General features: G+C 41.5%; 2 protein-coding genes and 1 long non-coding RNA gene across 4 annotated transcripts in view; 1 reads left to right on the top strand and 2 right to left on the bottom strand.

The window, feature by feature from the left end:
• LOC143185633 (uncharacterized) overlaps positions 1–26516 on the top strand; it is a 130172-nt gene that overhangs the window by 10349 nt on the left and 93307 nt on the right. The gene's annotated exons all lie outside the window — the stretch shown is intronic.
• The window catches only part of Rdl (Resistant to dieldrin), an 83994-nt gene that overhangs the window by 23816 nt on the left and 33662 nt on the right, over positions 1–26516 (bottom strand). The window contains exons 2-3 of the mRNA XM_076388825.1: positions 18524–18621; positions 10295–10362 (exon numbers count right to left, since the gene is read on the bottom strand). Of these exons, the coding sequence (XP_076244940.1) occupies positions 10295–10362; positions 18524–18621 (166 nt within the window). The remainder of the gene's footprint in view (positions 1–10294; positions 10363–18523; positions 18622–26516) is intronic.
• LOC143185625 (uncharacterized) lies at positions 5778–6531 on the bottom strand. The gene has a single exon (XM_076388795.1). It carries the CDS (start codon positions 6243–6245, stop codon positions 5892–5894), a length of 354 nt encoding a protein of 117 aa, XP_076244910.1. The 5' UTR covers positions 6246–6531; the 3' UTR covers positions 5778–5891.

The raw sequence follows: 26516 nt of genomic DNA, 5'->3' as shown, positions 1-26516 counted from the left end.
CTGGCATCGAATATTTATCCGCAAGATTATAATCGCTCGATACGTAAATCCGCGCGCGAAAGTTCCGCTCACACTGTGTCGTTTCCGTGCTTCTGCCCGACGCATTTATGCATACGATTCGCATATGGAAACATTTCCGGTGTCGCGGGAACACAATCGCGACTATGTACCCTGGAAAATAATTTTTATACACGCGTCGCGGGAAGTCATGGGAGCGGTCGCGCAAATTCAACGGTAGAAAAAGACTAAAAGAATGTATCGGAAAAAATTGCTCGCGTTTACATGGACGATAAATAACAATTGCCACTATAAATCTGACCCGTGTTACACATAAATTCACATTCTTCTTCGGCTGTATACAAATTCTCCATTTTTTATTACCCACTCCCACCCCCGACACCTCAACTTTTTTACCCATCGGTGTTTTTCACGCGATCGTGCGCGTAGACGGAAATTTTACGACTATTATAAACGTAGAACTTCGTGGAATTTTCATGGCGGTTATAGGTTGTGAAATTTCGTCGAGTGAGATTCTGTAAGGGGAGGAGGAGAACTTTCGAAATAAACTTGGACATTCTACAACTCCAATAACGGCTGACACTCACTCTCGCGGCGTCTGTGGAAGGATTTCGAGCCAGAGCGACGCTTACCGTCGTCATCGACCCCTTTGCATACGTGGCCGCGATATTTTCGGTGACGTTTCCAACGTTTGGTCGAATACTTCGCGCCAAGTGTTGAGGTCCTTTTTCCTTTCTTTCTTTTTTATATTTTTGCGCAACGCTGACACCACTTCAAGGGTTGGTTTAAAGTCGGGAAATAATGGAGACATTTATGGTGAGCTTTAGAAGTTGAATTTGTCGTATGTTACTGTATTTATTTGATTACTATGAGTTTGATAATTAATTGGTAATGATAAGAATCTGTGTTTAATATCATGCTCGAAAGGATCTGTATATTTGATGTTCTCTGGGTATAATTACCTTGTTGATCGAACATTTATTACAGTTAATGGAAAAGTGGAAATAGAAAATTAAATTTGCATTTTCTGATTGAAAAGCAAATAGAAAGCTGTCTTCTGAATTATTCATGGGGGTTGCATTTTTTGCAGATATTTTAGGAATATTCTAGGAAACTTGAACTGTTATTATCAACATGTTATGCAGTTATTAGCTTTCCTATATCTAGTAAACCTTCTAAATTTTAGTTTTAAAAACTACAATGACTTTACAAGTAATTAGTCCCTTATTTTTTTGACAAGTATATCCTTTTGAGCAAGTTTAATAAATTAATATAAACTTTGTTAGCATATCCAATTTACACGCAAGAAGCCAGTCACTATCACTCCTAAATTTTACCGAGTTTATTTCACTTCAAGTATCCCTTTCAATCCTACCAGATAAATTTCAATCCCTCCAACTTTACGAATTACGGCTTCTCGACCCATTTGTTCGACTCACGAAGTGAACAGCAGCGATATGAAAATATGTATCCCTAACTCGAACGCAAAAGTAACTTGTCTACACAAGCTTTTTTTTTCATCGCATTTGCGTTCCAACTTCATCCTTGAAGTGGCGTACTCGTACGTTACAATACATCTCCTGCCTCGATATCCGTTTTCGTTTGCTCTTCGAGTTGCTCATTAACGAGTTTTTAGGCTTAATTATCATTCCTTCGTACACGTAAAGTTTGCCATTGTTATTAATTGGAGAACCTGTAACGAGTGCACCCGACGCGATTGGCAAGTTGAAAAGCAACGTTAATTAATTAAGGTGTACTGGAAAATATTTCCGTCGTAATGCTACGTTGATGCTATTTTGGCCGGGTGTCGTCGCGGCATGAAGCTTTGCTTCGTTTGGCGTTCCTCCAGACATGACGTCGTCCACTGGACGTCTGACTTGTCGTAATGTACTTTATGACACTTTGTGTTCTTAAATTTAAAAACTTTTCTGTCGGCAATTATCGTTACTCGTTCGTGACCTCTTTCTTTTCGTTATGAATTTCTTGATCTTCTTTTCACGTAATATTTTAGAGCCGTTAAATTGTTTTAATGGTTTGTAAAGTTAGTACTAGAGAGAAGAAGTTGGCGGATTTATGGGTGCATTGTACTTTGAAAAATAGACAAAACATGTTCTGGAGCAACCTTTCTTCTTTTAATTTATAAATTTCAGTTGTAGTGAAAGGCCAATGAAGAATGGTTGTAAATAATTGAAGAACTTTTTTAAATATGGGGATGTGGTTCTAGAAGAGGGGTAAATAAGGTAATTAAAGGAGAGTATATTCGAAAAGAGGAATAATGTTAAGAACTGTCTTGTTCTACAACCCCTTCGTTCTGTGAGTAATGCTACCTAGAGATCCATAAGATCCGCCCTCATATAAGGAACATCTTTTTTTAAATATCTATGTTTGGCAAAAGAAGAGAGTAGGTAATTATTCTCTCCTATCTGTTCTTACTATTACAGTATGCAGAAGTACCCTAAACTTAACAACCCTTTTCAAATAACTTCCCCTATAAGTTCCCCTAACAAAGATCATCAAAATTTCATCTGCAATAATCAATTTAAAATTCCTCTTATCCCAGAGTCTCAATAAGAAGCAATATCTCTAACGAATTACTTCACCCTCAGATTTCCCCCAACACAAAGAAAGACCTCATCATTTTCTGCAGCATATTTCGGCACAGTCAGCCTGAAATCCCGCCGAGGTGCCACTGCAAGAACCTCGCCACCAATCTGACCAACTGTATGCACTCGCGAGGGATTGATCTCATGCTCCCTCGACCGCACGCGATTAATCAGGTCGGCGATAAGATCCGCGTTGGCACCTCGCGATACTTTTCGGCGGATCGTGCGCTCGTTCCACCCCCAGGGGAAGCGCAGGGTGGGTTGTCGCTGAGCGTGGAGCGTTCGCCTAGGTACACGTCGAGCGAACTAAAAACCAGGAGAGCGGAACAGAAGTGACTATAAGAGCAGAGCGTTACGAAGCTGTTATACAAGAAGCGTTTTTCCAAGCAGAAGCCGGCAAAGCGTAATCGAAGCTGGAGAGAAATGAAAAGTAAGAGTGAAAGAACGCAGTGTGTGTGTTTACGACCAATAATGACGGATAGGCGAGAGTGGCTCGTACGAGGACGCGGTTCGCCCGACAACGGGTTGCCATCGCGCTGTTCGCGCCTCGACGAGTGGCGATCACGATTTCTGTGTATGTACGCGTGCACACGTATCGCGGGCACAGCGTGGTATCAATCATTGTGCACACGGATCGTGCAGTGTAACGCACGCACACACACACACAGAGATAGAACAAACATACATACACACATATACGCATACACATACACATATACATGTATATATATGTGAGATAGTAATTATAATGTGTGATACGGCGTCATAGTGATAATATATATATATATATATATTCATAGCGACCAGAAGCGTACTGCACACACTGACAATGATACAGCTCATATATAGGTGTCGTATATTAATACCCATAATGTAATATTAAGAAATATCAAGAAGTATATATATGTATGTATAGATATATGTATATATCTATAGACACAAGTATAGTCGTATAGTCTCGATCGTAGTCGCAACGTCGCACGAGCTATACACTTTCGTTTCGCTAGGCGATCCTCGGCTGGCGAAAGGAACACAGGGGACAAGGGGGCGAAGGTTTCTCTCCTCGTATTGCTTCGCGATTTGATTCTCTTTCGCCTCGTGCGGCTTCACTCGAGACATGGGTCCGACGAACCCGGTGTCCAGAGTCTAAATGAGAGTCAGAGTCACCGTCGCGAAGGAAAGGATGAAAGGGCCAGGCAAATCGATAGGAAAATTGGCATTCGTGCTCGTTACTCGTTCGAGTCTCTCGAGCACGGGAGTGAAGGCGAGTTTTCGAGGAGACGATCGTCGATGACTTCGACTTGTTCCGTGGTCGGGGATCGAAGGGGTGGGTCATGGGAGAGGAGAGGGGAGGAGCGTATAGAGGCTCGCCAACGGGTATAAAAATCGCGAGTCACGTCCCAGGTGACAGTGTCGACTTGATTTGGTTTCCGCACAGGGCTCAACACCTGGGGTCCAGTCTCGTACATTCAGCTCCAAACTCGCGTTCTGGATCTCGAGAGCTCCTTCGATTCACGGGCTCCTAAAAACCAACGAAAGACACCCTTGGGGGATAGTCCTGGTCCCTCTAGATTTTTGGAAATGTTTGTTCTTATGTCTCAGGTAATTTGCGTCTTCTTAATATTGCTTTGTGAATTACAATTTCCTGCAACGCGTTTTTATTCATCTATGGGGGATGAAATTTTTCATCTGAGTTAGTTAGACGTCGATGGACGTTGATCCAGTCTCGTGCCAGTTTGAAACCGATTGCAGACACCGGAACAGATACCTCTGACTACTACAGGAGTAATACGCAATACACAATACGCCATATGATTACGCTATATACGTATCTTAAAATATTGAGAAAGAAAATATGTATATATATGTATATACCATACGTGACGCTGCGCGCACGCTTATGTACGCCATATTTACTAATTTTATGTGGATTACACAAGAATATATAAGTGGGGTGCGAAGGGAGCAATAATCATTGCTTTTGTGAATAAATATGTGCAATAGGATCGATGAAAACATAGCTACCAAAGAAAATGTTTATACCTAGACCTAGAAATTTAGAATTTTCATTTCTATTACAGTACTCATTCTTAACACACTACTTTTTTCCAATTCTCATCTTTTGCATCGTAGTAAAATGAAATATGTAGTATCTCAAAAACGAACTGTACTTCTTAAACCTCCATCGATTCGGGTAACAGATTTGCCCACAAAATCCGTGCTCGTTGCTTCCTTCACACTCGGTACACCCACGCGTACATATGCGTGGCTCAACGTATGTGCGGCCAGCAGTGCTCGAATCGCGATCTCTCGTCCGTGACCTTTGATCGAAAAACCGTGTCCAGGCAATTTCTGCCTCTGACATCCTGAACGTTCCCCCTCCCCGATATTGAAACGTCCCTTGCGAGCCGAGAATTCGAGGTACACCCTCTCGCCTCGTTTTTATCCCTCGCCTCGTAAATTCCTTTTACGCGATAAAACGAATCGCCCCGAAACGATATAGCCCGCGGCAATCCATGAAAATCGTTTGACCGAATCCTCGCACGGTCGAGCGGGCGTTTCTCTGACGACCGTGTCAGCTCCTCGGCACCGTCGTCGACGCTCGCCCTTCGTCCATCGTCGACGATTCGAGCACCGCGGGTAGGGCCATGCAACAAGAACATCGCAAATCGAATGAAACGAGTCAACCATAAACCATAAACGAAGTGGACAAGAATATATCTTGCGAAGACTGTGGAACGTAGCAAGGTTCCCTTGTAACAGTTCAGCCAACCAAACAGCTGTGACGAGCTATAAAAACGTAGGTTAGTAGGCCATCCGTGTAACGTACGTGTGCGTGTCTCTATGTATATGTCTGTAAACGTGGTTAGGTATGTACGTATCGGTGTACGCGTATATGCAAATGTGTGGTCTCGGTGTACGTGCCAATATGCCCCTTGCTGCCAACATAAATATCGCGAGCCGCGATGCCTATGCGTCCCTCGGTGCACTTTTTCCGCGTACGCCCGCTAGAGGATTCGACGAGATTCCGATGGGCCCATCACTTCGATCCAGACCGCGCGGCAGTAACGATTTTTCACGAGCCTCGTCTGTCCTCGTGCGAACGAGGCCTCCGCGATTCGTGTTCAAAGAGCACGCCTGCTAACGACATGAATATTCACCCGAATATTTATCGATCCCATCCCGAGCCGGGTGTTGTCCTTTCGAATTTCACGCGCGAGGGGCCATCGTTAATATTCCACGAAAAGTACACACGCACACACACGCAGGCTACTCGCGAGACGATCGGGAACAAGCGGCATAGTGGGACCAGATCGCGATCGGGGGACTCGAATCGACGTACGTGCGTCGATGGATCCTGTCGATCGCGGTGTCGAGTCGGCGAGCGACGATGTACCATGAACGATGCGTGACAGATTTAGGGGGGGGTGGGACCTGTCGGTTCTTAGCGAGGGGGAGGAAGATAGAGACATGAACGAATGAAGATGGACGGCTGTCGATGTGAGTTCTGTATGAGTTTGAGAATGCAAACTGTACCATCAACACTTCGGACACGGAGCTGATGCTGAGGACATACATGGTGACGCCGACCTCCACTGGTGGACCTGCAATCAACAAAACCATCCGGCCTTGGTCGCTCTGATTATCCGCTAGTTTCTAGGTCTCTCGTACATCTGACTGGTAGATTGTACGTGGACGATAAAGGTTAAGTTCTGTGTCTTACCCCTGACTCACGGAGGGAGATTGTCAGAGAGTGATAGAGACAGTGGGACACGTGCTAGTCTACTCGAAAGCTACTACTGGACAATCTTCGGTACTCTGTTACACTATACAGCTATCTCAGAAGACACACGGGAGTCAGGGGTAATATGCAAGCGTACAAGTCGAAGAAAGCTCGCACCCTGCACGGAACCAAATCAACAGCACTCGTCGGCCACGTTGCTTTCCAAGCTAGAAGAATTACACTTGACTATATATATATAATCTTAAACTGTTATATATATATTATGCCCATCACAGTTGAGTAGCAAGGTGACTTTACCTTACTCAACTATTTTTCTTTCGCTTTCTTTATTCCATCTTTTTCTTGCTGTTTCACGTTACACTTTTCCCCTTCGTACCGTTTCTCTCGTTTCGTGTTGTACTAATCGTATTACTAGTTAGCTACACACGTGTCTCTTTCTGTACATTTAATTACACAAATTTGGTCCATTCTTAACCCCGCGCTATCGATTCCACCCCTCTTCTTCATCTGCTCTTTTTGCGTGTCCATCCCCCGAGCATCGCGTCAGTTCTTCGTCTCGTAAATTAATATTCGGACTCGTTAAAACGGAGACACGATTATCTGGTAAATTGCTGTCATTGTCACTGCGATTGTCGATTCCGGACGAACTCTACGGCGGTGGTTCTCTGTTCGAGGATTTTCGGCAACGAGCTATCGGACGGACGTGTGGACGTCGTTCGAGACGCGCGATAATGGGGTTCATTTATCTTTCGTTTTCTTTTTGTGTTTCTTTTTTCTTTTCTATTCCTCTCGTGTTCGAACAAACGAACGTGTGATACGTGCGGTGTCAGACACAAGGGGGTGAGGGTAGTGTGGTGGTGACGGTAGTGGGCGGGCGGACTGGGGCGAACAGGGTTGATCTCGGGCGGAATTAAAATATATATATATAGAATATATAATAATAATTGTAAGTGGTGGCAGGCGGGCAGCCCATCTCAGCAACCGCGGCATAGCAGCTAGCGTCTAAAAAAAATGGTCTAACGGGACGGTCGTGCGTATGTAATATCCAAAATTGAACAAGATACTATTCTTCTACTTGAGAGAAGGAAACAAAAGTGTTCGTTCGTTTGGTCGTTCCACAAAAGAGCAGACCCATGTTTCAGACAGCTATAAAAAAGTAACAAGCAGGAGACAGTGAGATATATATATATATATATATATCACGTTATATATATATATATTTCGTCTACACTCGGAAAAATGTTCAAAGATCCAAGAATGATCGAGTTAAGTGAAGTATCGTTAGTCGTAAGAGATTTATTAGAGAAAGGGAGTGATAAAAGAGAAAAAATTCATGTGCCTTCTAGAGAACTATGTATGTACGTATAGATAGATGTGAGTTACAGATACAAACCATCCGCAGGCTAGGATTCACGGGCCAAACACGACATTGTATCTTTCGGAGCGAATTCTCACGAAATTTTGTTCTCTCCTCTTTTCTGAGTGTAGCCTACGAGAGTTGTGAGCACTTTCTCATCGCTTCACACACGCGAAATAGTACTTTGTCCATTTTTGGCTCAGTGTTTGTTCCGTTGGGTATCATTTTCTTGGTTTCTAACGGTGTTGTGGGCGAGTGTCCCTGTTCCATGCACGCGCACAATTATTCTGACATTAACAGGAGCAGCTACTGTGGTAACTAGGCGGACGTTAAACGTAACCTACCAAGCTGGTCAGACTTCCTAACCGAGTCTAGTTCATCTTGCTTTACGTGGTCTCCGAAGTTAGACTGCTCAGACGTGTTCGTAATCGTTTACGCGCGACTCTTATATCTACTTTACGAGTAGTACTGTCTGTTATGTGTCTCGGAGTACGTGTACCATTTAACGAGACAGATATGTGTTGATAACATACTAAACGATTTATGTTTCGACGAATTAAAAATTTATGGAAAGAAACGCGAGGAGGGACGATGTATATGTGAGAAGTAGGTTGAAATTGTAGAATGACTTTTTTAACTGAAGCTGAGTCTGAAGATATACAATATTTGACGAAAAATGGATTCTGTGTTGGATGTTACAATACTCTTTTAAATTTCACGCGTACGTAAAAGATTCTTTCTCAAATGCACGTGCACTCAATGGATTCTTAGAATAGAGACTCTGGAGATGGAAATTCCGTTTAGAAAAAGTGGTTCTACAATATCAGTTCATTTTTACAAATATACTCTCACTTGTAGATATACTATTGTTATATTAAAATAGATCGTTCAGTGTAAAAATTTGGAATGTTTCTATTGTTCATGAGAACAAAACATATACGGAGGAAAAATTACTCTTTCTCTTTGTAGAAGGTAGATTTCAGATTTTAATTTTACAAACGACTCTCATTGGACATAACAGGTTCTTTGAGTGGTACAATAGGTAATACGTTAGTGAGTATTTTGTACTGTAATTTTTGGGTCCATGTGGCTAGGTTCACGAAAGAATTCAAATATCCAAAATTCCAAGTGTTTCAAATATTTTAAATATTCAAATTTTCAAATTTTTAAATTTTTCAAAAAGCTAAGGCACACGGAGGCACATTCACTGTTAGAGTGCGAGCACATTATTATCACGTCACACGAACTCATGTTACATACTATAGCAAATTCATAGTGTGAGCCGAGGTTTTTCCCTTGTTTTAGACCTATTTTGCTATAGTATATGACGTGACTTCACGTGACATGACAATAATATGTTCGAAGCTTTAATCTCATAAATTAGTGACTACAAATCCCAAAAAGTTATCACTAATACTCAGTTTGATGCCTCTCTAAACCAACAAGAAGTCATTACGTAATATTAAAACCAATCTCCCGAATACAAAAACAAGAAACGACAATGAATCTCAATCCTGCGCATCAATCCTCAATTTAAAAGAAACGTTAAACGATAGACTTCTTCCTTAAGAGAAGATCACGAATGAAATTCGTTGGAACCGAGGGCGTCGCTCCTCCTCCTCGTGCCAAGAAACTGAACACGGAGCCGAGGGCGGAAGGAGCGACGGTCTGATCGTAATCGTGTTACGCGATTGTCGCGGTTCCAGGCGTTCTCGCGAAACGAAGAGCAGATCAAAGGAGCACACAGCCAGGGGCGATGCGGTTCTGTGCACGGCAACCGAACTAATTTCATCGACGAAGCGGCAATCGGCCCCCGACACACGTGCGCTCGGGTGACGAGAGGAGCCCATCCTATCAAAGCCCCGAGACAACTCCTCCTTTTCTCAGCGCGACAGAGTAGGATTAAACCTGCGAATTTCCCGTGGTCGAGCAATTAATCGACTGTCTTGCGAGACCGATCGATCACGGCGACGCTGTCGCGCAATCGGACAAGCAATCTGGAAAATTGTGTTTAACCCTATGGTCTGCGCTGTGTGCGAGCAACGCGTCGCCTGAGCTTACGTTCGCCTCCTCTGCTGCCTGGAACGCTCTAAAACTTCGGAGGAATATTTCGAACGTTCTCGGCGACTCGCGCGCGTTAAAAGGGAAATATCGGGGAAGTAGCGTTCTCCAATCTTTCGCGAATATTATGTCAGCGAAATGGGGACGCAAGGGGATGGCTGAGGGGACTCTATGCGCGTTCCTGTGCGCGTGCATGCATCCAGTGTGAGCCTTTCTGTGTTGGTGTACACATGTGATGACTCTGTTGTGTGGTGGGTTACGGAGGGGTTCATCTCTTGTGTGTGTGGTCTGTGTGTGATGTGGAGGTGTGTATGTGCATCGTGTCGTGTGTAGACGAGGTCGTGGCTGTAAACGATTGACGGCAATCGTTCCTTCGAGTACACGGGTACTAAGAAGTGGTTGCTCGGGCAAAGGGGACGAGGGGATGTTTCAGTTCGAACGAACGGAATATGAAATTTTTAATAATCGATTGCCAGCGATAATTGACTGAGTAAGACCTAGAGGTAGTACCATTTTCACTTCGGATAGCGAGCTGATACTCAAGACGTACATGGTGACGCCCACCTCGACAGGAGGACCTGAAATCGAAGGTTAGTCAGACTGAGTCGGCCGTTTCCGGCCGCGGACAAGTTACACGATGTGGTGACTATGGCTTTTTTTTTGTTCACTGATCGTTAAAGTTAGTATAGTATTCATTGTTATATTAGTCTCTAAGGATTCTTTTTTTTGCTTTAGCTTTTAGTTCTTTTTTTGTTTCTTGTGAATTTACTGTGAGTGTGGAATGTCATGGGTTTCTTTTAGAGTGGTTATCGCTACGTCGGATGGATCGCTGAAAGTGGTAATTACTCTCGATTAGAGGACCACTGATTATTGTTTTCTTTTTTTTTTTTTGTTTGGTACGTGTGCTTGATTATGCTTCGTCTGATTGGTTAGCGGTTTTCGCTGACAGTGCTGAAACGTTGGATCGTAAAAATGCTTCTTGAGTTCTTTGCGTCTTATCAAGCCTGAATAAATTGAAGAAGATTTATATTTATTTACATTATAAAATTTTCGATATTAGTTGATGACTTCTACCAATTTAGGTACTTGCTTCTGCAACTTCAGCTGCAGTATTCTTTAACTTTTAAATTTTCAAATTTCTAAATCTACAAATTTTTCATATTTCTAAATCTTTCAAGAGTGTAAGGCGCACAAAGCAGCTCTATTTTTTAATATTTTATAAAGTATTAAATATGTTCCCTCGAAGTCGGATTAATCCCTTGAAGTCTTATTTAAAATCTTATTCATATTTAATATTCTATAATCAGTGCTAGAATCTGTCGAGTAAGGTTACTTAAAAGGAAAAAAATTATTTAACATAAATTTAAATTTCCCACGCGTTGGCACTAGAACCAAACAAGTCCATCAAACATTTCTCTAGATAATGCTAAAAAATGATTGAAATCATTGCAAGAATGGAATTACCTCGCGACTAAATCAGAAACCGATCGATTTTCATCGTTGAATATCTACATCTCGGGGCAGAGTGGTCTCAAGGCGAGCATTGCCGTTAGAATTCCATTGGAATTGGGGTGAAACGGCCGATGTGGGAAGAGTTCGGGAACGCAGTGAGGAATAAAGAACGTGGAAGGTCGGTCGGTCGATGGAAGAAAGAGCAAGAGCACGGGCAGGCATTTTCGCGATAAAGTTGACTCGTAAACAACGGGCCTGCCAGCGGCATCGCGCATTGCTCTGCCCGATATATCTTCATTTCCATTTCTGGGATGTTTTTAAAACCCTATAGCCAGCGAACGTCCCATATGGGACACATATTTCACAATGACGGGCGGCCGTACACGTTGCAAAACGCAACGAACGAACGTGGTATCGAGTTAATTGAAACGCGTTGGTATGGATTTGCCTCCGCGAGTCAGCCAATCACCTGTGAGGACTTGTTTCGAAATAAAATAAAAAAAAAATATTTGAGGGGAGGGAGAAAACTACGGTCCAAACGAATTCGAGGGACAAAAATTGATCGTATCTACAACAACCGTATGCGTTTCTATTTCTCCACGCAGAGGTAACGAACTATTGAATTGGTGCATACAAAATTGTTGGTTTGTAGGATGAAATTGAGATGACAGCATTTTTTCGCTTGAATATTTTTTGTTTTCTTGAAGTAATTCATTTAGCTTTGTGCACAAGCCTTACATAGGTAACTTTTTTAAATGAATTACGTTTGTGAAGGATTTCTATTAAAAATAACTGTAAGGTTTTTAATTTGTAAGAGCTGGTGAAATTGCTTCGCAACATATTCTTCAAACATTAATGTTATAACTCTTTCTGGAAGTTAGACGATATGCTAGACGCTATATTTGCAGTTAAAAATTCTATTTACATTAATAAAATATAATAGAAAAGCTGTAGTGCCTGATATTATATTGATATGAATCACTGCGAGGTATGCGTAAGTGATCAAGGTCAATCCTTTTTCCGTCTTCTATTATAACTTGTTCCTCTCGCCAATGTGTGCAAATATTACGACTCATATTTTATTGCTTGGCATATAAATTCAGTTCTTTTACATCTGACGTACGTCTCTTGATACGTTTTAACTTTTTCATTTTTGACTGTGCATTCAAAGGATTCTGAATATTTCTGCTGCCTCGGACGATATGGGAATATTGCTACAGAAATAGCTTTATAGCGCAGTACAATATATGTTGTAATAAAGGAGAGAATTCGTTCAATGTTATTTTATTCGAAATTTAATGGTTTTTCTTCAGTCAAGTTTTTTTAAATAAAAGTTTGTATTTCTTTCCCCTCGATTTTCTATTGGTATTCATAAGATTGAGAGCAAAGAAAAAAAGTCCTTGAGATAACCTTTTCGTTTTATCTCCCCAAATATTATCTCTATTTTCAGCTTTTATGATATTTACGTATTTTTAAGAAGAAAGACAAGAATATTTAGGTGCATTTTTTGAATCGTTTATCTTCTTATATTTTTATTGTCCTTCTTTCTGCCCTTTTAATAATTATTTCTCTTTACTTTCTTTTTAATTACTTCTTATTCTGAACTAATTTTTATTCTGCTCAAGATTCCTAGCAATCTGCAGCCGTAACTCGTCTTTGCACCGTGATTGTAACTAACCTGCAATATCTTTGCAATCTTTTTGTCTCCTTTTCTCATTCATCTTACTTTGATGCAACGGACACCTACTACAACTATCCCTGAGAAATTGAATGAAGCTGAACATCCAAGAAGATAGATGAAAGTAGAGAATGCTTCTGGCGTGATAAATCAGAGAGAGCTTATTTTCAAAATAAGGCGAAGAAACCGCAGCTACACATTCACGAAAAGCTCAGAGAAATGGAAAACTGTATGTTTTCGCGAAAAAGAAACATATATCATAATGAAATTTTTATTCAACATCTGATGCTTTATGCTCTTAGAATACAAATCAGTTTTTAAAACTTTCCCTGAAATATCATCAGAAAAGAAAATAACTATCACTCCTATTTGTCTTATACGATTACTTAAGAAGCTACACGAGTTTCGATAAACCTTTCTGAATTTGTAAACTGTGCCCTTAACCTCGTTCCTGTTCCCCTCATCGATTCATATTTTCGCAAGTAGGTACACATTGCGCCAAGCTTTTGAACTATATTGAATTACGAGAATCGATCGAATTGTTTGCCCACGAATATACACAAGGCGACATTTAAGGGAGACTGGGAACGCGCATCGAGTTTCCCCGTCACGTATTTCGTCATTTTCGTGCAAACTTCGATCGCGAGTGCGGTGGAAAACGCGCTTCGGAGGAAATCCTTGGTCGCTGCGGAGAATATCGAATGAAGGAAGGGCCGTTAGTTGAAGGAGCCAGGGAACTCTGTTTATCCTTTGGATGCCGGATATCCCCTTCGCCGTGGTAATGTCCGAGAGCCATCTAAATTTTAAATGTTAAAACCCCGTGGTAAAGCTCTCCGCGGGCGAATACCTAACCTTTCGGTTTCGTTGCCTGTACCATGGTTATCGATAATTCGAATCGGACGTCGAGGCGATACGCTTGAAACGATCCTCGTGGAATAGTCAATACAGTCGTGTGCGCGTTAAAAAATAAGAGCATTGAAAATTCCTCGGGGATTTATAGCCATTTTTGCCATGGGCTATATATTCGTATAATGGGTTCCATTGGATGCGATGCTGATATACAGAAAGGGAGGGTTTTTCATGAAATTTCGTGATCCAGTTTTACGATGCAGCGGAGATATTCTGCCGATTCTTGATGCGATATTGGTGAAACGAGTTGCAGTAAGCAAAAATATATTTGGTGACTAGGTTTGAATTTGACCATTCTTATTAGATGTAATAACTGTATCCACAAGCAATGGAAATTATAAATGATTTTAGATATTCCTATTTTATGAGGAGTTATGTTTTAGATGTCACTGATTTGCGTTCTCGCGTTTAGAAAGTAAATTAGATGATCTAGAATAGAATGTTAGTATTAAAATTATTTGTACATAAGCATGATTACCTATGGAAATGAAATCTCATTTGGTTAACGCTATGTTCTTTGGTCGAAGAGGATCTGTCACATTAAAAATACGAGCTTACCGAGAATAAAAGCTGAAAATTTATATATCATGGTAATGTAAGCTTCGTACCTTGCGAGAGAAATGTATTATTTTTATTTTTTGTCCTGTCGTGTAGTGGAAGTGTAAAGAAGAATTATGGAGATATTAGGTATCACGTATGAAACTCATTTGAAAGCCTGTATATTACATTATTCAACGTTGTTCTAGAAACTGGTGACACGCAAATGTTTATTCAGACTGCTGTATGCCCTGAATCTACTTTTAAATATTACTCTCAAAAATATTACTATCAAGATCATTATCTTGGTGGCAATACGATATTCCTGCTCGTGTCTTCTCCGTTTCCATTCACAGTACCGAGCGCAAGTTATCGACCGTCGAAATAGTCATCTATTTTACATTTTATACGAAGATTAATTCATGGAACCAAATACGCTTGGGAGAATACGTAGACTCGTATTTTCATGAAAGAGCCAACGCTCCAAGAGTTCGAGAGGGTCTGCAGGTTGTTCAGTTGGAATGGCAAGAAAATCGATCGGCCAAACGACGGGTGGGGAGCAGGGAATTGATAGGGGTTGTTTTCGGGAGTAATTCGCGCGGACAGCACACTTTTCGGGGTCTCGAATTCCACGGCATTGTCTCCCGCGGGAAAAGAGCAAGAAACCGCAGTTGTGGATGCCTTCGTGGGTCACCGTGGCTCGGGGCCAGCGTCAGAAGTCTGGGGATCTGGAACTGTCCCAGCACGGGATCAGGGACGGAATCAAAATGAATGCACGTTCGTAGGCGGTGGCGAATAAATAAAGCGGCTGTGTTTACCGTTCCTTTTCTGTTGGACGTGGCCGCAGGGGAATGAATATGAAGTTTTCTGACGGAATTTCTTCGAACGATATCGTTAGCTGATGCTGGCGAATGTCTGACTAGTGATGTCCATTTCTCCTTCGAGCTCTCTTATTAATAACGTGATACTTAATAGAACGATGCAGACGTAATTCAAATAATTAAAATATTTCAAATTTTTAAATGATTAAAATATGTCAAATTTTTGAATTTTGAAATTTCAAATTTTCAAATTTTCAAATTTTCAAATTTTCAAATTTCAAATTTTTAAATTCTCAACTTTAAACATTTTTAATAGCAAACCAGTTTTCGTTTAAAATCTCATTGCTATCCTCTACACGCTCCATACTAACAAGCCTTCACAATTCTCTATCGAAGGTACTCCATACAATTAGAATCTCCCATGACCAATCGAATCAATAAGAATCCACTCAATTAAATCCTCGAAAATCACGACCTGCACCAACTCCTCCTTCGCAATTGATCAATGAACCGTAGCAGTTCTACAGCCCCTAGCGGTCTACTGAAGCCGCCCCAGCAATTAAATCGTCGAAGTGGCCAGATTTCGCGTCGTCGTCGAGGCAAGAAATTTTCATTTCCTACATCGCCTCTCCCGAGGCCTCGGGGATCCGATTTCTGCCCCGGGGCGACGAGGAGAAGGGAGAGTTACTCGATTCCACGGCGTGGAGCATCTCCGGTGATCTTCGGGGTAGAATGCAGCGGCGGCTGTCAGGCAGACGGGCGCGGAAAAGCGAGGAATTCAGGAGCTGGCCCGCGGCGGGATCGGTGACAACGGAGACGGTCGGCTGACAGAATCAATGTTGAAATTGTAATCGAAGGTAAAGAACTGTGGCGGAGCGTGGCCTGAGCGGAGATGCCGTTAACGGTAACCCGTGGCAACCCGCGCCGCGTCCCGAGCATCGATCCAAGTTTTATCGAAGCGCCCCAGCCCCGCCCTGCCTCCGCGCGGGACCAGCCGAAAATTTGACTTTATCGCGGGCACTTGTAAACCGCCGATATTCGCCCCTTTGATCAGTCGGGAGCACGACCCGCCCACGCGGTAAACAAATTTCAGCTGTCGGCTCCTTGGCTCCTCGAACGTCAGCTGGTGCTTCCTTGCTTTATCGATGGTTGGTTCGATAGGGCGACTTCCTTCGGGGACCTCGGTCGACCGAAAACTTCTGGGCAAACATGGAAATCGCTCGTACGTCTTTCTCGGGCTTTGTTGTTTTTCCGAAAGACGATTTGTTGCGTCGACTCACTCTGAATTGATATGAGAACCGTTTTATGGAGTGAATCGGGAATGAATATAGGGGCGGAATTGTCTGGTGAACAGTTGAGATTGGGGGAACGTTTGGTCTAGAAGGAGGATCATAGTGGAGACTGTTATTGTGGAAATTTTTGTGTCACTTTCGTTTTGTTTTGGATGAATGGCATTTATGGATTTTTCAAGTTGATTTCGAGAACGAACAGAGAGATTTATTTCGGCTGTAAATATTTATTATATATTTATTTGACAAGTGATTTTGTTTATAAGAGGAAGATGACTATGTTTGGTTTAGAGGGAGGAGGATGACTGTGGAGACTATTATTATGGAGATTTCGATGCCATTTTCGTTTTGTTTTGGATGAATGGCATTCATAGATTTTGGGAGTGGATTTATGGAATGAAATTGTGGAAGATATATCTGTGTTGTAAAAATTCAGTTGGCAAGTGATTTTGCTTATAAGGACAGGATGATTCCCAGTAGTCCTACTGGGAAGTAATTTTCTGTATCCAGAGTAAGGTTTTTATTACTCGAGAGCTTGGCTTCATTTTCTCCTTTTAATGTTGCGAATAGCTTCCTTCTTTTAGAGATTTTTATCCCCTTTTGCAATTCCTCCAACGGAATGTCCTTCATTACGGGATATGACGGTCGCGGAATGCGCATAAACAGAGATTTCACTAAATTTAGCACCTTTTCACGTACTTCAGCTCTGACATTAAATAACACACTTTTCATGTGCTCGTGAACGCGAAATTTTTTAAAACTTTAATCTAAAATTAATTCACAAACTCCATAGGGCTTCCTATTTGTAATCTACTGTGCCCTCAGTTCCAGAAAATTATAAATTTGGGTTACTTCAGAATCGTACAATTTGATTCTATGTTCGTGAGATATATTTCTTTTAAAATACTCCTTTTTGCCAAACAAGATTTTTCACCGAATATAGCACATACCTTTCATCCAAATATAACGAAATGGAACAACATGACTTCTGAATGATTTCGAGCAACCTATACTCCACTTCTATTTGCTTTGTTCCCTTCGTAGAATATTCTGCTATCGCATCGGTCTACTTTCTCGAAAGATAAAACGCAGAACCAGTTACGTTTTCCCCCGAAAACAAGATGGTTCTGATTTCTCTGCCGAACGTTACGGTCGACGAAAGCCAGCGGAGCATTGTTTCCCGAGGAAAACAGCGAATTATTCGTTCGCCAGGATATCGAAGAACAGAGATGCGACTTTTCATCCCGTGTCCGTCCCTGGCTGAGCATTTTTACGACAGCAAAGTACACGCCCACCAGCTTGCTCCCTATTGTCCCGAATATTCTTCTCTGTATCGTCCGCGACGAAAGAGTAAGCGGCGTCAAAAATATTTCCCCGAGCGTTCCGCCTCTCCTGGCGTTGTCGTCTCCCTTTCATCCCTTTGTCGTCCACCGATCAACGTTTCCGTACCGTTTTCGTTTCATTATGTCGCCGTTTTCACAGAGTTACTTCTTACCAAGCCAACGCTACCCCTTTAAGAAGACTATTCCTTCGAATATTTATTTCATTCGATACATCGTCCTCTATTACTTTCCTCCATCGATATTCTTCTTATTTATTGAACCACGTTTCAGCACTGTCAGATACTTGTACACCGAATTTTGTGTTATTTTAATCCAAGCACACGTTACAATTTTCTTCAGCCTCCACAGCGAATGAAGTCGACTTCTGCTGGTTTGAATTATGATTTAGATATTCTACTTTCTGGAATTTTAGCCTATTTCATAATCCCCAGAAATTGCGCTTCGTTCGCTGTGAAATGGGTTTTTGATACGCCCAGTCCGTGCAACGACTATCAGAAATGCGACGAGTAAGCAGGTTTATGCGAAGGTTGATCGAGGATCGTGCGCAAAGCTTGATGCATCGCTGTCAGATGCGATGGATCGTTAGTAGTCTGTTGTTTGGATCTCTGTAAAGGATCAATGGTTTGCGCACGATCGTCGATGCTACCACAGAGTAATCGAATGATCGGACTATCGAATAGGCGGGAGAGAAAATCGTTCACCCTACTCACCTCCGTAGTTCGGCCTTACTCTTTTATCGTAATTGACGGAGAACGAGTCCAATATCGCGGAGATGTTGACGTTATCCAGCATACTGCCTCCGCCGGTTCTGCAATATAAAAGGATAACGATTCTGAGAAACTTCTCGACAGTAAAAAAGTTCGGGAGGGGCATGAAACTAAAGATACTAGCCACGTACCGTACAGTGACGTGCAAAAGTTTCTGGAAAGTTACCCTTTCAGCTTCGTTTCGCCGGAGATAAGGATCTTAGGGGATATGGGCTTTGAGTGTGATGAGAACAAACAGGATGTGGGTGGAAAACCGCGATGTCTACTTTCACGGATATTTTGATAATACGCAGGGTACGTTGCCTGTATTCGTGCTTGTATTTTAACTATATTAGGGGTACAAGTTTCCTAGGATATTGTTACAGGTTTTTAGCAAGAATTAATAGTCACTGGTGTTACGATTTTAATATTTGAACGCTGCAAAGGGTGATTTTAAACTGTGGATTAATTTGACTGGGGGTAGTAGAGAAATTCTAATAGGAATTTTTTATATCAGATTTAGTTACCATTACAATCATGTTCTAGAGAAAGTAGACTATTTCGTGTTTACTAAAACATTTGACAAGAAGCTTCTGAAGTTACTGCAACTATGATATTACCAACTACCCTCACAAAGTATACAAATATTTTTGTAATATAATTTATATCATGGAAAAAGCTATTATATAAGACATCGTGAAAATTACAAAAGCACTTCTTTGTTTATTCCATTTATTCTTGCATCCTTGTAAATTATTTAAAATTCCATCACAAGCATACTTACAGTATGCTTTTTAATAAACTTTGATATCTTATATTCTGTAATATTCTTGTCAAATTTATTATTCATTAATGTCATACTTCTGTACCAAGCCAAATATTACTACATGTACATTTAGAAGTACGAAAAGCAAAGTTTGAATAATAGCAGAGATATTAAACTTTCATTATCTATGCTTTGGTCGAAAACAGAATTTTCGACCTGCTCGTGCACGTAAGCTTAAGTGTACACAACGTTTCAATTATGAAAGATATTCGCTATGTTAGTTTCTTTCTGTCCTGTCTTGCCTTTTTCATAAAACGCTTCTGTATGTACGCCTCAGGCAGGAAATATTTGCTTCGCGAATTCTGTTTGCGTATACCGTTAAATAAAATTATTGAATATTAAATAAAGTTATGTGCTGAGCAAACATGCTCTTGATATGCGGATGCGGCTTTGCCCGTGTTCCATCTGGTAAACGAAAAATATGCTTTTGACGCGTACAACCAGCTAACGCGTTTAAGTGGCCAATGATGTGAAAAGGCAGCAGATAATTTTATTTCGAGGCCGACGTGCAAATGAAGTTTGTTATTGAAATACGATATATTTAAGTACATTTTAACCAATTTTTTTTTGTTTTACTTTTTGTGATATTTCGAGGATAAATGGTATCAGGGTCTATTGATATTCTACTGAATTTTTACGAGTGTATTAACATAATGGAATCATATTTGGGAATCTGTGAGCTCATTTTGTACGTTTAACTTTCATATTTATGGAATTTTTCATGGTTTTTCAGATGAGTTTTTTTAAAAAAAATCATCCTAGATAAGACTGTTATTTTCGTTAGTGATTTATTTAGAAGGAGAATTATGTTTGGGCAGAGATCCAAGGAGACAATAATTCCATACTTTTTCATTTTATTCTTCTCGAGATTTTTCAACGCAGAGAAATATCTTAACAGTTGCTGTAACAGATTGAAGTAGAAAAACGTATATGCAAGGTTAGTCACATAAAATGCACAGCGTCTGGGTTTGACTTAACGGTTCAGCAGATATGGTCTTGGCGAACCAATCAAGCGGCTTCGAATCAACGTCCAATCCAGTTCTGTGCACCCACGAAAAGCTTACCACAGGCACAGCCTCAGAAGCTTACGATTTCGTTCCACCACTCAACTGATCTTTATTTTTTCCAATTATTGAATCAAGTAATTGTATGCTACGATTTTACTTACATCGTATGTCAATTGAAGTGATGTATCAGTGAGTTTTATCAATCCAAAGCTACTTAGAACATTTCACCACTAGCATCCCTTAGAATTAACCTATTGGTGCGATAATAGCGAGGAGTGTCAAAGCTCCTTACGAGATTCAATTACTGTGAGTCACTTCAGTGAAACGATCGAAAATCGAGCGACCTTCCTATGAGTGTTAACTGATACCTTGATCCGGATTACTGTATATGTAATTTGTGCAATGCAGGGCAAGGTGATGGGAGAATTACTACTGAATACTATTGTATTTTACAGTTTTCTAAGATTCTTTATATATTTCATAGTATCGGTTTCAACTTTGTAAAACATATGATAACAAATTTATGCAGTATCTAAGATAAACAGGATAGAAATAGAAGTAGAGGCAGACGTAAATCCAATTTAATTCCCTTTCCAAGTAGTATAAGAGTGAAATTAAATCTTTCATCCAAATAAGTATATCCAAAAGTTGGCTATTATCATGGAAGTACTTTACTCATTTCGCTAAACAGTTCACTGAAATATCCTTTTACTCTGTTAAAGTATCCTCGATTCGTCGTCTTTTCACGGCACAATAAACGAGAGACTTTCAATCGAACAAGGAAACTGCAGCCATTCAAAGCACCGAACAAGGTAAAAGTCAATTCAGATGTGACCACGTATTGGTCCGTATTTTACAGTAGCTACTATTTTTACAAGAGGTGGCCGACGAGTACACCGAGTGGAAGTGCCTTTGACCGTACGTATGTACCTGGGGCTGATTTATCGAACAGCTCCCAGAACCCGCTGTGAACTAAATCTTGCGCAACGATATCTACGAAGAACTTACTAGCGGGCCGCGATAATAGGTCAGAGGTTAGGCGTATCGATTAGACGCAGATACCCGCTCTTAGAACAAGGGTGCGAATGGCGCACCGCAATTATAAACGTGTGGATACGTCGACTGTGCTTAGGATGCGAGTAGATTTTCGTTTTGTGAATAATGGGGGTCGATTCATTTATGTTAAATTACGAGAACAGTGTATAATTTTAGCGCTCGAAGACTCTGTTGCGACTAATGAGCGTCCCCATGGGGAATACGAATTGTCGTGGCCCTTTAATACACTGAGAATCCTAGGAATAAGTGGTTGGATTTTGAGGGCTTTACCCTCGAAAATAATAGACTTCAAAAACAATTTTTGAATCCTGTAACTTTGTCACATGAATAGGTATCATATAGAATAGGCAATGAAGTATTTACTTTATCGTATTCTATAACGTCATGAAATTATTATAAGTTATAGTACCTAAATCACTTTGTGCTCCACACAGACATCAGTTTGTATCTACTTCACAAGCATCTTGTCTTGTATCGATAAATAGTCACGATATTTAGATATTTCAGTAAAAAATCATTAAAAACGCGAGAAAGATGAGGATGTACCGAGGCAAACGCTAATTGCATGGAAATAGTGAATCCCAAAGTGGCGTAAACTTTGGGGTACAGTAAATTCTGGCGGATTAAATGCGCCACGGAGTTCAGGCGGAGTCACGTGTGATTAATTCGGCCGCCGCCAGAAACTTTCTCTTTAAAACACCCTCCTCGCTGGTGCACGCCTCCTTTTGCGCCTCGAAGGAGTACGAACTCAGTCGGGTCCGAGGAAAATATCATCCCTTACCGCGCTGTAAGTCGTTAGACGAATTCCTCTGGCGTTTTTGAAGGCCTCCAGTCTGGTATTCTTTCCCTCGTTGTTTTCGGTTGAGAAGCGTCACCGCCTAAAGGCTCCTTTAATCAACTTCGACTCGAGCGATCTGCCAGTCTCTTGTTGTTAAGGGAGACGCGAAAAGGGCAGATTGTACCTCACGGATGACATTTTCGATATGCCGTGCAATATTCGGTAAACTACTCTGAGATGAGCGAGCACAAGCATGGGGGGATCAAAAACTCTCTTCTGAGAGCTCGTTCAGAAATGTCAACTCGAATACTGGGCCTTTATCGACGGTCGTTTCTAAAATTACTTCTCCTTGGCTATCTGAGGCGAGACGCTGTAGCTGGGACGGTTGTGGTCGAAGGATCTTCGATAATTAATAATGTCCAAATTGAATGCTGCGATGCTACTCAAATAGAAACGTGGTGATTGGACGTGATAAAATAAGTCGTAAACATGAAATAACATTTTTTTATTTTTTTGCTTGGTTTTGGAGAAGATTGAGCTTAATTAAGTTCGTGTCTTTGGATAGTTTTCTATATTAATATATTTCCATTCATGAGAACTCCATGTGAGAACTCCATGTGAGAATTCCATGAGAACTATTTTTGGAATAGATTTCTCTTACGAACCAAGGAAGAATATAGACAGCAATAAGAACGAGTACCTTAAAATAGCCTAGCTGGAAAGTAACTTTCTTGATCTGTATCGAAACCTATCTTAGAACATCACAAGTGTAAAAGAATGTTCACCCCACTCTCGTAAGATACTGATAGGTTACTCGAGTCTGCTAAAAATACCCTAACCTTTTCAAAGTATCTTCACAGCTGAAAAAATTAGAGCTCACGAACAATTTACATTTCCAGTCGATTCGTTCGAAAGGATTCCCCCAAAAAGGAATTCACCGTGACTAATTTATGCGCGTCAGGGTGTCAGTCTACGGGGCGGCGAAGTGTGAAGGAGCATTGTTCGACGGTCGGGCATATCTAGAGGTATGATAATGTCGGGGTGGGCGTCAGAGGATTTGCGCGTCGATAGCGTGCCCGTGGACGTCGTAACATCCAGACGCGTCACGACCACGTGGCAGAAGTGCCGAAGAAAAATGGGAAGGAGTCGGTGGGGGTGGTTGGGGCTGAGCGTAATTGAAAGTCTCGTAAATAAGGAGGACCGTTCGGGTGAAGGCGAACCGCCTCGAATTTCAATCTCTCAGATATCCGAGAGCACTTGACCCTCCAGCCTCAGCGTTTCTTCTTTACGAACGTCGCGTCTTTTTCCACCACTTCAGCTGATTCCTTCTGTTTCTTTTACTTCTTTCGTCTAGTTGCAGTTGGACATTTCGGGGTTCAACTCCCGTCCTCTCTATACTTTTTCTCGTATGCTTTTTCTTCGACATTTTTCGTGTAAACTTATACTTGTTAGAAAAGATAGCTTGATAGTTAAATCTCTATAGGTACTGAGAAATAAGTTTTAAATGATGAAACAAGAGGTTTATTTTTTTATTGATAGTGTAAACTCTTCATCTCTCTTGGGATTGTGCTGAATATTTTAAATACGAAGCAAGATTAATTATTAACCTTTGTCGTTCTACTATTTGGAACTCCTCAGTAGCACTGTATCAATTGGTTAAGACAGAACCACACTATGTCTCTTCTAACAAGTATACGTTTACCTCTGCCAGCAGGATACTCCTCGATCGTACACAGGGCGACGAGTTTATCTTCCTGTACGCTCTCGTGCTCCCTTTGCTTGCCAAGTAACAAGAAGAAAAAGGAGAGAGATCAAGAGACACCGCAGAATATATACGCCCCCGAATGTATCCAAGAATTCCTCGGCTCGATCGTTCCGCGAAATCCCCTCGTACCCTCTCCTCGATTTGATTTGTGCTCAGCCTGGCGGAACCAGCTCCACTGTCCGAGACAGTAAAATGCACAGCCCCTTGTGCCCGATTCCTTTCGTACGTTCGCCTCGGTACATCCAGCTCCTTCCCAATCCCGTTACTTTTTGCGGCAGAGGAGCCGAGCGAGTTCCACCTCGAGAGGAACACGCTCTCACGTTAACGACCCAACTCAATTCGAAGCTCCTTCCTCCCAAACAGAGAGACTCCTCTCCACTCGGTGGCGGGAAGGATCAGCCTCAAGTTCGTCTTCCTTTACCCGCCGGCGCCATTAAGCATTCGCGTCAACAAATTGCTCCCTGTTTAGACCCCAGAAAATTAGCTGACAATGGCCCCCGCGTCGAACAATCGACGAGGAGTTTCGGCAACATTGTCCCTGTCGCAAGTGTCCCCGAAAAGAGGACACCCCCGAGGCCTTTGTGGGGATCTCTTCTTCCAATTAAGAAGTTATCGACTACAAGACGCTGTCTATTGGTCCCTCTCCGATCGATCCGAATTTCTGCCCACCACCCCCCTCCCCTTAGCGTCCTTCCTCTCTTTATTCCCTTGCCAAACACCCTGGACTAGCCCCCGCTGGCTATCGGTTATGAATTATTCATGATAAGCGAACCGACCGCGGGGGCCTGGACGAAAAACCAGGTTATATTCTGGTCACCGGACGCTGTACATAACCGAGAGGAGAGCCGCGTGCGCGCGAGCGAAACGCTTCCCAGCGTGATTTACGCTAATTTCGGCGCCGATTTACACGGTCGACCGCGGCCCACCAGGAAGCCGGTAAGTGTGCGGTCGCATCCTTCCGGTCAGTGTCGCGTGCATGCTTTTTATCGCCCGTCGACCAACAAATTTCTCCTCCCCCTATTCTTCCATTTCTCTGCGTGTTCCTGTCTACGTGCCTCCATTAGAGCTGCCCCCCTCCGCAATTTCGCGGTAATCAACGTGAATGCTAATGAAATTCTGCCCATTCCCTTCGAGCTGCTTTATTGTTCTTTCCCGCGGGGAAGAATGAGCGGAGTTAGGTTGGTAAAGGAGTTGAAATGTGTGTGCTTTGTCGAGGATTTGTTAGCGAATTTAGGGGTAAGAGGAGAGGCTGATGAGGGTGGAGATCGTGAAGTAGTGGGGAATTTATTTAGTGGTGATTTTATGTAGGGTGTTCTATGATTAATCTGTAATAACATCTTTTTTGGTGGTTTTTACGGAATTCAATTTTGTCAAATTGTTTGTTATTGAAGAGGACTGTCTGACTAGTTTGAAAACGCTTTTGTACAATATACAGGGTGGTTCACTTAAATAAGGCTAGGTACGTATCTATTTTATTTGAGAATTTGAAAAAAATATCTCTTGCAGTATATTGGATCTTCTATATCATTCAAATTGAATGTAAAATATTTTTGGTGTCATTATAATTAGAAAAAGGGGGACCACCCTGTAGATAATATCTTAGCTCATATTCACTGGCTTTTTTATTTCTAAACACAAGACCAGGCTAAATTTCGTTTACTACAAAATATTTGTATTATTTCGAAGTTTTTGTAATTAAATTCAAGTTTGTATAATATATAATAGGGAGTTGAAACGCTACTTAAGTAGGTATAAGTATTTTAAACGGCCTAGAATGAAAGTAAGTCTACTTCGTAAGAAGTAATGTCTAGTCACAAAAAAATACTTAGCAAGCGTTGAGAGAGTCTACTTCACAGAGTCCTCCTAAAGTCGAGGTGAATTTTCACAGCTGCAGAAAATTATGTTAAGTTCTCAGAGTTTTGTGATCGTTATTAATTCTTTAAATTAAGTTCTCTTTAACGCACGTAGGTTTACATATTGTACATTCATATTTTGACCTCTTTCCCTTTATTTATGAACAGCATACATATATCATAAGAGCACGAAGTTAGTAATCAAAGCTGTCGGGCCGAAATTCATCGCGTGGGAAGCTACCCACCGATTCTTTCTTCGAATAACAGCGCCGTGTATGCGACGCTATTGTGTCGCTCGTAAATTTGTCACTTCTGAATCGCAAAAACGTCCCATTGTTAGGAACTCGATCTGTTTGAATAAGTGACTGGATCCTTCTGAAAATATAGCTTTCGTGACGATGAAAATCCACTGGATAAAAACCCATGTAGAGGATCCTGGCATCCTGTCTTCCCTTTTTTCTGACTAGCTGCTTTTCGTGTGCATTCTGAGTCATTTAAAAGGTATATCCTTTTCAAAAAGGAGCGGAGTAATGTACAGCTGGTAGTAGAGAAAATTTCAAAGCAAGATCATGAATATATCTTCTCGATTGGGTCAAGTACTTGAGACGAAGTATCTGGGAAAAGGACGATTGAAATTTTGCTCTGAAACGTATTGAGCATCGTCTATTTAAA

Source organism: Calliopsis andreniformis, chromosome 2, assembly GCF_051401765.1.
Source record: "Calliopsis andreniformis isolate RMS-2024a chromosome 2, iyCalAndr_principal, whole genome shotgun sequence".
NCBI classification, from domain to species: domain Eukaryota; kingdom Metazoa; phylum Arthropoda; class Insecta; order Hymenoptera; family Andrenidae; genus Calliopsis; species Calliopsis andreniformis.
The sequence above is the reverse complement of the archived record's forward strand: the minus strand, read 5'-3'. Positions and strand labels throughout refer to the sequence as shown.

Bases quoted from the DNA above. Each gene is read 5' to 3' on its own strand.
- LOC143185625 (XM_076388795.1), bottom strand. From the start codon at position 6,245: ATGGTTTTGTTGATTGCAGGTCCACCAGTGGAGGTCGGCGTCACCATG.